We start from the raw sequence: 11,462 nt of genomic DNA, 5'->3' as shown, positions 1-11,462 counted from the left end.
AGCATGGCCAATTCACCTGACCCGCACATCTTTGGACTGTGGGAGGAAACCGGAGCACCCGGAGGAAACCCACGCAGACAGGGGGAGAATGTGCAAACTCCACACAGTCAGTCGCCTGAGTCGGGAATTGAACCCGGGTCTCTGGCGCTGTGAGGCAGCAGTGCTAACCACTGTGCCACCGTGCCGCCCACAGATGTTGTGAAACTTGAAAGGGTTCAGAAAAGATTTACAAGGATGTTGCCAGGGTTGGAGGATCTGAGCTATAGGGAGCGGCTGAACAGGCTGGGGCTGTTTTCCCTGGAGCGTCAGAGGCTGAGGGGTGATCTTATATAGGTTTACAAAATTATCAGGGACATGGATAGGATAAATAGACAAAGTCTTTTCCCTGGGGTGGGGGAGTCCAGAACTAGAGGGCATAGGTTTAGGGTGAGAGGGGAAAGATATAAAAGAGACCTAAGGGGCAACGTTTTCACGCAGGATGTGGTGGAGGCTGGTACAATTGCAACATTTAAGAGGCATTTGGATGGGTATATGAATAGGAAGGGTTTGGAGAGATATGGGTCGGGTGCTGGCAGGTGGGACTAGATTGGGTTGGGATATCTGGTTGGCATGGACGGGTTGGACCGAAGGGTCTGTTTCCATGCTCTACACCTCTATGACTCTATAATAACAACATGATTGGTTAGACCCTTGGCATGCAACACTTATACCTAAGTAACAGGTAATCCAAAACTGTATAAACTAACTAAGGTAGAGAGATCATAACAATTCATCAAGGTGATGGTGTTAAAACAGGACAATAAGGAAGATTTTACAGATACAGATGTGTGGTGGGGTCATATATAGCGCAACGTGAGCTCAGGGTTAGGCTATCAGTTTCTGCTTGGTGATTCTGCATTGTTTTGTATCTCAAAGGCCACCTTGGAGGACGGTTATCCAAAGATTGGAGGCTGAATGTCCTTGACAGTCAAGTGTTATCTGACTTGTAAGGGTAAGAAGAGGAGGATAGTGCAGTTGAATTCGTGGTTGAGGAGCAGGTGCATGGGAGAAGGGTTCACATTTTTGGATCACTGGAATTCCTACTGGGGTAGAAGTCCCCTCTTTGAGAAGGACAGATTGCATCTGAATCGGAAGGCGACTAATATACTGGCAGGGAAATTTGTTAGAGCTGCTTAGGAGGATTTAAACCAGTAAGGTGCGGGGTAGGAGCCAGGGAGAAAGTGAGGAGAGAGATCAGTCTGAGACTTGTACATTTGAGAAAAGGAACAAGTCAAACACTCCGAGTAGACAGGGACAAAGCAGAGAATGAGATAAATAAAACTATTTATTTCAATGCAAGAGGCCTACCAGAAGGCAGATGAACTTAGGGCATGGTTAGGAACATGGAACTGGGATATAATAGCAGTTACAAAGACATTGCTCAGGGATTGACAGGACTGGCAGTTTAATGTTCCAGGATACAAATGCTATAGGAAGGATAGAAGGGGGGTGCAAAAGAGGAGGGGGAGTGGCATTTTTGATTAGGGATAACATTACGACTGTACTTAGGGAGGATATTCCTGGGAATACGTCCAGGGAAATTATTTGGGTGGAACTGAGAATTCAGAAAGGGGTGATTACCTTATTGGGATTGTCCTGTAGACCGCCTCACCCACCCCCCAGTAGTCAACGGGAAATTGAGAAACAAATTTATAAGGAGATCTCAGTTATGCGACTGTACAAGACATTGGTTATGCCACTGTTGGACTATTGTGTGCAATTCTAGTCACCTTCCTATTGGAAAGGTGTTGTGAAACTTAAAAGGGTTCAGAAAGATTTACAAGGATGCTGCCAGGGTTGGAGGATTTGAGCTATGGGGAGAGGCTGAATAGGCTGGGGTTGTTTTCCTTGGAGCGTGGAGGCTGAGGGGTAACCTTATAGAGGTTTACAAAATTGAGGGGCATGGATAGGATAAATAGACAAGGTCTTTTTCCAGGGGTGGGGGACTCCAGAAATAGAGGGCATAGGTTTAGGGTGAGAGGGGAAAGATATAAAAGGGACCTAAGGGGCAACTTTTTCACACAGAGGGTGGTATGTGTATGGAATGAGCTGCCGGAGGTACAATTGCTACATTTAAAAGGTATTTGGATGGGTATATGAATAGGAAGGGTTTGGAGGGATATGGGCCAGGTGCTAGCAGGTGGGACTAGATTGGGTTGGGATATCTGGTTGGCATGGACGGGTTGGACCGAAGGGTCTGTTTCCATGCTGTACATCTCTGACTCTATCTGTAAGAATAATAGGGTGGTAATGGTAATGGATTTTAACTTTCTAAACATAGACTCGGACTGTCATAGTGTTAAGTGTGTACCAGAATGTGTCAGTGGGGGAGCACTATGGGGGCCAGTGGCCATGATTCTATTAGTTTTAGGATAGTGATGGAAAAAGTTAAGACAGGATCTTTAATGTATTTAGAGTGGAAACTGAACTGGTGCAGCTTGCCACATCATGAAAGGAAGAGAGCAAGCTAGAAAGTTGATATTGTGAAGGAAGACAATTTCAAAGCTTGGGCTTGGAGAGCCTAAAGCCTACTACTAATGGTAGAGCAATTTTGAATGCAAATGCCCATGGAGGAATGCAAATATCTAGGTTATGGAGAAAATTAGGATTTGGAAGGGGAAGACCCTCGAGTGATTTCAAAGTAAAGATGAGCATTTTTAAGTCAAGATATTGTTTGACCACGGACAAATGTAAATTGCTGAGTACAGAGATGGGAATGATAGGCGAGAGAGGGTGGTGGAGGGTTGTTCCTCAGATTGGAGGCCTGTGACCAATGGTGTGCTGCAAGGATTAGGACTGGGTTCATTGCTTTTTGTCGTTTTTTATAAATGATTTGAATGTGTATGTGGGAGGTATGGTTAGTAAGTTTGCAGATTAAACCAAAATAGGTGGTGTACTGGACAGTGAAGAAGATTGTCTCAGAATACAAGGGGACCTTGATCAGATGGGCCGAGGAGTGGCAGATGGAGTTTAATTTAGGTAAATGTAATGTGTTGCATTTTGGTAAGACAAACCAGGCAGGACTTTCTAATTAATGGTAGGGCCCTAGGGAGTGTTGCTGAACAAAGATACCTAAGAGTGCAACTGTGTACATCGTTGAAAATGGAGTCATAGGTAGACAGGGTGGTAAAGAAGGCATTTGGCATTCTTGCCTTCATTCATCATAACATTGAGTATAGGAATTGGGATGTTATGTTGTGACTATACAGTCACATTGTGAGGTCACTTTTGGAATAAAGCATACATTTCTGGCTGCTCTTCTACAGCAAGGATGTTGTTAAGCTTGAGAGGGTGCAGAAAATATATACAAGGATTTTGCCAGGACTGGAGAGTTTGAACTAAAGGGAGAGCCTGAATAGATTGGACCTCTTTTACTCACTGGAGCATCAGAGACTGAGGGCAAACCTTAGAGGTTTATAAACATCATGAGGGGCATGGATAGAGTGAATAGTCATGGTCTTTTTTCTAGGGTGGCAGAATCCAAAACTAGAGGTCATAGGGTTAAGTTGAAAGGGGAAAGATTTAAAAGGGGACCTGAGGGGTATCTTTTTCACACAGAGGGTGGTTAATGTATGGAACAAGCTGCCAGAGGAAGTGGTGGAGGTTGGTGCAATTACACATTTTGAAAGACACCTGGATGGGTATATGAATAGGAAAGGTTTAGAGGGATATGGGCCAAAAGCTCACAATGGGACTCTGTCAATTTGGGACATCTGGTCAGCAAGGGTAAGTTCAACCAATGGATCTGTTTCCATGCTGTATGACTCTACGACTCTATAACAGTATTTGCTGTACATTGAGACATAGGCAGCTAAGGTTTGGGTGATGTAATTTATGGAGGGTAGAATATGGGAGACAAGCCAGTAGTGTGTTGGAACAGTGAAATCTGAAAATAATGAAGGCATAAATCAGGGTTTCAAGCAGGAGCCTAGAAGAACACAGCAAGCCAGGAAGCATCGGGAGGTTAAGGTTGATATTTCAAGTGTAACCTTTCTTCAGGACTGGGGGTTGGTGCAAGGGGAGCTGCAGATAAGCAGGGTGGCGGGGGCAGGGTGGTGAAGTGGGGGTAGGTGAAGACAGGTAGAGGGTATCACTTGGTTGGTCAATGGGAGGAATGAATCCGGTAGGTGGCTGGGAAGAGTGGGAGGGGGAGGGGCTGGGAAGGGAGTCGGAGGAAGGGAAGGGAGTTATTTGAAATTGGAGAACTCCATGTGAATCCTCCAGGCTGTAGACTGCACAGGTGGAAGATGAGGTGGTGTTCCTCCAATTAGCTGTTTGGTTTGTTGTAGCAATGGAGGAGGCCAAGTATGGTCATGTCGGAATGGGAAGAGGGAAGGAAAATGGACGGTGATTGGAGGTCCGGTAAGCCCCTGAGAGCCCAGCTGAGACGCTCGGTAAACGGTTTCCTAGCTGTTTCCATTTGGTCTCCCCGATGTAGAGAAGACCACATCAGGAGCACCTGATGCAGTAAACTAGGAGAGGCAGGTGAATCTCTGTGGAGATGGAAGCAAATGTTGAGTTCCAGGCTAGCAGACGAGAGGGAGCTTTTAAAGAAAGGCAGAGGTGGGCACTGCAGATTAGAGTCAAGATTAGAGTGGTGCTGGAAAAGCACAGCAGTCAGGCAGCATCCAAGGAGCAGGAATATCGACGTTTTGGGCAAAGGCCCTTCATTAGGACTGACCTGCTGAACGGCCTTTGCCCAAAATGTTGATTTTCCTGTTCCTTGGATGCTGCCTCACCTGCGGTGCTTTTCCAGCACCACTCTAATCTTGACCATATCCTTTTTATGCCTGTGTCTCCTGGATTTAAGGGAGTAGAGATAAAATGCTGGAGAGAGAATGGGTGTATTGTGCCTTTCTTGAAAATGTAAGTCAATAAAGCAAGAAGTACACACTGTGAAAGTAGAGTTATATTAAATTTGTCCATGATAATATTTAAATTATAGTTTGAAGTACTGTGACTTGGTTTGTTGTGACTTGGTTTGAATGTAATAAATACGTATGTCTGGATTTTGCACTTGTACTGTTCACAGAAATTTCTGGAGTCCATTTCTGAGCAATCAAGTATGGAAATTCAGAAGTTCCCAATGATATTTCTACAATGTGCACTGTTAAAAGGCATGTACGTGAAAATCTTTGGAACTTGCTTGAATTAATATAAATGCCCCCTCCCTCTTTAGCCATGCTGTAAAAACGTGTGCCCTAACGAGTTTTAAGATGCCCTGTTGAATGAGGTATGACTGGATTTTCAAAGTCCTACTAAATTCTTAAGTAGTTTTGAGCAACCTCTCTGGACTTGAAAAACAGTTTTAAAAATAATATGTGCTATGTCAGATTTCTCCATTAAGATTTAAAGATAAATTCCATAGTTTAAGTTTGACATTTCAGATGTCTCCCTTAATCCCATGGGTATGCCACAACTTTCATTTTAATCTCTATACAATATCTTTAACAATGAAGGATAACCAGTGTTTTTCACTTTCTAGTTAGCCTTCTCTGACTCCATTTGATTACATCTGTTTCTCAGCACAGGAGATCCCTTGTAGCTAACACAGGGATCGAAGTAACGTTGGGAAGAGAAAAATTCACACGATCGAGATTGTTAGGTTTTTAAGGGGCGTTTTCTCCAAAGTAAATAGTGAATGCTGTTACTTCACAATATCTATCTAAAACTTTTTTTTCTCCCCATTTGCAGGACCGGGAACGTCCTTAAAAGTCTCAGGAATCAGTCAAGGAGGAGGTCCTAGCCCAGCTGTCAGGTATTAAGAGCTTTAATAACAATCCTCTTGATGCTGAGCTCCAGGGCTGTGGTGATAGTGTTTCTACGTCTGAGCCACAAGACTTTGGTTCAAGTCCCACCTGCTTCAGAGCTATGTCATAACATGTTCGAACAGTTTGATTTTCAAAAAGGTTTTTTGATAGCTTAATGATTAAATGCAGAATGCTTCAAAATGCATGATAACTAATGAATTTATTTCAAAGTGTAGGTATACATGAATGTCAGCTGATGATGCAAGTTTATATTTGGCTGTTGTAATATTTTGGTGAGTTTAGTGTCTGAATCAAGCAAGAACAATTATTTGTGAGACTCCCCAAACTAATCGATGTAAAATCCAAATATTGAGTTTTCTTTTCCCCAAAAATAAAACCACAACTACTCCCAATGAGAACTTATTACTCTGTTTACTGAGTCTAGATCATTTTGTTATAGTTAGGCAATCCCCAAACTTAATATCTGAATTTTCTCAGCTCAGATAATATTGAGGTTTAACCAGTAAAAGCCTATGAGAAAATCTGTTTCATCCTGCTTGGCCAACCATCCATTACTTTGGTTTATTAGCTTGGAGGGTTAAATAGAACCTGGTAGAAGAATGAGCCCTAATGACAGATCTAACCACATCTTCAAATAGTAGCAGTTCAGTTTTCTATGGCCATGAGCAATGATTACATAATACACTTTAAGATAATAGAGAAGGAAATACATACGGTGAAAACAAGGTTAGTTAGTTGAGTAAAACTAGTATTGTGGAACTATGAATAGAATTTGGGAAAATATAAAGAACAACAATAATGGCCAACAGCCAAGTATATAGCAGTGTCAAACATTTTTAAAAGTTCAGCAGCATGCAGGAAAATACAATATTTAGTCGTTTAATAGTACAGAACCTGAAAAATAAACATCTTGTTAAATCTCTTCTTCTTGCATCATCATCAGGCTATTTTGCAACAATACCAATTCAAAGGGAAAATCAACATTTCTACTGCAAGAGAGGAGGATACTGATTGTTGGATGCATTCTCCATGGCAATACTTCTGCCAATGTGATTAACAGTTAACAGCCAGGCTTTGTTTAAAAGTTTTTAAACCAGGCAGGTTAACTGGTTAGAGCATCGCCCAGAGGAATGAGCCAGTGAATGTCTACCACCTATTTTGTTGAGTTGAAACAGACACAGTACATATGTTCTCTCTGCCTGCAATTAACAGGCCTTGTGTTTCAATAGATGTAGCTTCCAGTACACACTTGTGCACCATTCTGCAGTCCCGACTGACAATCCTAAATTGATTGGCTACGTAGTTCTTTGTCAGCCAAAAATAAATTAGGAAGGCAAAGATAAACTATAGGTTTTAACAGAAATTGTCTAAGTGTCAATTTTTGACAAGTTTCATGGAGCCTTTCCCTCCTTGAGCCTATTTTCTGCAGCATTCCCGATTAGCTGTCCAACACAACCTTATCTTCCCTCTCGGTAGAGTTGGAAGTGCTTGTCACTGGTGGGACCTCCTTGGATTTCGGGCACAGGAGTTATTTTTAAAGCCTAGCCATGTGTCGGGTAAAGCACTGCCAGCCAGCAACAGCCATTCACCATGCAACTACAGGGTATAGAGTTAAGGTGAGAGGGGAAAGATTTAAAAGGGACCAAAGGGGAAACCTCTTCTTGGAGAGGGTGGTGCATGTACGGAATGAGCAACCAGAGGAAACACTGCAGGCTAATACAATTACACCATTTCAAAAGGCATAGGTATATGAACAAGAAGGCCTTTGGGTCAACTACTGGCAAAGAGGACTAGATTAATTTCTGATAGCTGGTCGGCACAGACGAGTTGGATTGGAGGGTCTGTTTCTGTGATGTACATCCTTATGACTGTCATGAGTGGGGAACTACAAAGAAGCACTTGCAGGTGGCACAATTAACACTTCAGTGCAAATACAAGTGTACATTCTTAAATGTATTGCTATTTAAGGACAAACTACACAGGTGAGACAACCTTCGCATCACCCATCTTAGAACCTATCTAAAGGAGTGCTACTTTTTCTCCAAGACCCAGCATAGATTAATTATTTTCATTGTTCAGTGTGGAGCCACCATGTACTGGAAAGTCTTCAAACCGTTGAAAATGTCTTTTTAAAATTTATTAACAGCCAAAGAAAATGGTAAAAACAAATGAGCTGCATTTCTTTCTAGAAACAGGGACTGCATGCTTATCAAGCAGCAATAAATTCACAGTCTGAGTGATCACTGTATCTACATCAGACTTATTGGAACAGGGTGTCAATTAAATGCTGTATGGCTTGTTCAACCTGATGCTGCATTATTCATTTATGCTGAATGTGATGCTCTCCTGCTCAATGTCCTCATCTTCCTCCCAACTCATCAACCTCCATCATAGCCCCTCTTTGCCTCCGTCACTTGGGGAATGTTGTCTTTAGGAGGACTATTGTCTGCTCCATGGTTGCCCTGGTCAGAAAATAGGCTGCATTGTCTCCATGTTTGGTCTCAGAGTGTTGTGTAACTGAGTCATCACCACGATTGCCGGGGATAAAGCATGTCGCCCAGTAACCATGGGGTTCAGGAACATGGAAAGTTCTCCAGGATATAGGCATGATGGCAACCATCAATGTGCCTGGCACTGACTTCTAAGGTACAGTACCAGTGTCACAGATTACTTGAAAATTGAACTAGAATCCTTTCCTGCTCACAAAATGAGCTGTGTTATGATATGACGCACTCAATGCAGTCTACACCATCCTGCACCTTGAAGAAGCCAGCTATATTGACAAAATTTATTGTCCACGCTTCAGCATGACCTTATCTTGTGTAAATAAATGAATGCAGTATAAATGCAACTTGTGCCAGATTATAATAGCCTTGACACATTTGTAAGTCGAGAGCCATGAGGTCTTCCATACGTCCCCCGTGGATCCTTGGAAGTAGCCAGATCATAACCAGTGATATGATCAAGATTGCTTCTGACCAGAATGTGTATCCCATGTGATTTATCACTGTATGCATTTCATATGCAGAGTGTTATCATAAATAACTTCAACTTGTATCATGAAAATGCCTGATTAAAGCAGTTAGTGTTTGCAGGGCCTCTCATTGTTCACAAGTTGAGTGCGTATGCTCAGACATGAAAAGAAAACATAACTACAAAGGTGAAAAGTGCAAAATAAGACAAGGCAGAGATGCTGTGAGCAACAAAGTAGGTGCAAAGTGAGTTAACATTTAAGAGAGCAAGTGAGGAATCCTGAAGTACATCCTGATCAAATAGATGAAATGGGTCCTTTCCTTGTGCACAAAGTCTCCTGGCAGAAACACAATGATAAATGCTGGTGCACTCAAATGCAAAACTGGGTCAGAAATGTACCGTGGGGGTGTAGTGAGTCTGGTATGTGTCCAATGCTAATCACTGTCGATGAGGGGTGTAGGCATTAACTATCGATTGTGCCCTGAGATATTGGTAACTGCTATCCAAGGTGGAGGCCTGGAGGAGTAAGCAGTGGTCTGTACACACCAGGCATCCGTTCTGACGTTTGTGTCAGGAATTGTTTGGGTATGTGACTAGGAAACTGCATATCGGTGAGGTGAGGTAAGGTAATAATTGCATGTGCATAGGCCTCTTGCCACTCCCTAATGAGGTTCTTCCCTGCTGTTCAGAACTTGGCTGGGGAATCAGACCATTTTATTCTAAAAATTGACAATTTAATTTCTGCCAGTTCCATTCTATTTTCTCAACTGACCCAATGTCTACATCACTTGGGGGCTGGGACTATGAAATTAAATTTTCAAGGATCTTATAATAAACTAGTAAAATATTTTGCACACATTTCTTTTAAATAAAGAAGGGCTATGTCGGGAGTAGAACCATTGAGGATAGGGGTAATAATGTGTCGGGTAACAATGGAAGGATGGCAGAAATATTGAATAACTATTTTTATTTGCTATTTGTCAAGATAGATCAGGTAGACATAGCATTGAATAATGTGATAAATGAAATGTAAAAAAACGGGATGTGTGGAATTAGCAAATTAGACATTTTTGGTCCTTCTGTTTAAATGTCAAGTTACACTCAACTGACCCAATGTCAGTGATGTTAAGCCTTGCAATAGGTGGTTCCATTGGTTAGATCTTCAGTGAACACATGTGGATCCAATACTGTAATCAGTCAAGAGTAGAGTGGTGCTGGAAAAGCACAGCAGGTAAGGCAGCATCTGAGGAGTAGGAAAATCGACATTTCGGGCAAAAGGCCTTCATCAGGAAATTTCTGATCTAATCTCCAGCAGACCCACCACCAATAATGTAATAACCAGTAATATGGTTAAGATTGCTTCTGATAAATGAAATGTAAAAAAAAGGGATGTGTGGAATTAGCAAATTAGACATTTTTGGTCCTTCTGTTTAAATGTCAAGTTACTCTGCGTCAACAAGTGAAGCTAAGTTTCCTCTGACAAATTAATTCCCCTGACAAATTTTGTTTTAAAAAGACGTCAAAAACTAAGTTGAATCTGCAAACCAACAACTAATTTTCATTATTACATGTTTCAAGTTGTAATTAATTAATACTTGTTTTCTTCCTGTGTTTCTGTTCAAAATATTTTCTTTTAAATAGACCTGTGTCTCAATCAGGAAGACCCATCACTGGGTTTGTTAGACCAGGCACCCAGTCTGGCCGACCTGGCACCATGGAGCAAGCTATCAAGACCCCTAGAACGGCTTACACTGCCCGCCCAGTAACATGTGCTTCTGGAAGATTTGTTCGGCTGGGGACGGTAAATTTTGAAGAAGTGTAGTTTTTAAAATTCTTTTTAGATAGTTATCAATTTGTAGTCATTTTCTGTTGGAGTTACAATAATTTTTTTTTCTCATCTTCCTTCAGGCTTCCATGCTTACCAGTCCTGATGGACCATTTATTAATTTATCCAGATTAAATTTAACCAAATATGCTGGAAAACCAAATTTAGCTAAGGTTTGTGCCAAATTCTACATACTGTATAGGCCTAGGAATTCTAGACTAAGTCCACCACAACTGCACAATTTCACGTGTAAATTTAGTGCAAAACCCGTTTTAAAGATTTTGGAATTTTTATAGTTTTCAATATTGACATAATTTGTGCTTGCTTTATGTTGAGTTTTACTCGTTTTTTTTAGTTTTCCCTTCCACAGAACCACGACTTAAGATATCCTAACAGGCACCTTAACTCGTGGTGTTTTGGAGGTGGGGGGAGTGATTGCCACAAACTGACAAGGATCTCAAGATACTCAAAGGATAGCACATGTGTTGCAAATAGAACTTCATTATAATTTCAAATCTGTCATACATGTCTAAGTCAGTGCCAAAGCACCAGAGAAACTTGGTGGTAAGCAGGATTGATGCCAAAATGGACATAATAAGATAAGTATGTAGATCTTGTGAACCAGAAGGAGCATGACTGTTCTAGGACCCATGTGGAAATCACTAGCCTTCCCATCAGGATCCACTCCCATTTTTATGATCACAGTTGCCTCTCTATCACATTTTCACTATTTATCTTGAGACTGTTCTCTCCGATTCAGCAGTGGCCTCCTGTCATTCAGTTCTGTTTAGTTGGGATCCAGAATACCTCCAGAAGTCAAGGAGGCAAATGGATTAAGAAACTGGATCTCTTTT

The 11,462-nt window shown here is 41.7% G+C and overlaps 1 protein-coding gene across 3 annotated transcripts in view; it reads left to right on the top strand.

Annotated features, from left to right (window-relative positions):
* ttc8 (tetratricopeptide repeat domain 8) overlaps positions 1 to 11,462 on the top strand; it is a 48,852-nt gene that overhangs the window by 17,352 nt on the left and 20,038 nt on the right. For all 3 annotated transcript variants that reach the window (XM_043697275.1, XM_043697276.1, XM_043697274.1), the window contains exons 3-5: positions 5,734 to 5,797; positions 10,425 to 10,584; positions 10,692 to 10,781. In XM_043697275.1, the coding sequence (XP_043553210.1) occupies positions 5,734 to 5,797; positions 10,425 to 10,584; positions 10,692 to 10,781 (314 nt within the window). The remainder of the gene's footprint in view (positions 1 to 5,733; positions 5,798 to 10,424; positions 10,585 to 10,691; positions 10,782 to 11,462) is intronic.

Source organism: Chiloscyllium plagiosum, chromosome 10 (genome assembly GCF_004010195.1).
Source record: "Chiloscyllium plagiosum isolate BGI_BamShark_2017 chromosome 10, ASM401019v2, whole genome shotgun sequence".
In the NCBI taxonomy this organism is placed as follows: Eukaryota; Metazoa; Chordata; class Chondrichthyes; order Orectolobiformes; family Hemiscylliidae; genus Chiloscyllium; species Chiloscyllium plagiosum.
The sequence above is the reverse complement of the archived record's forward strand: the minus strand, read 5'-3'. Positions and strand labels throughout refer to the sequence as shown.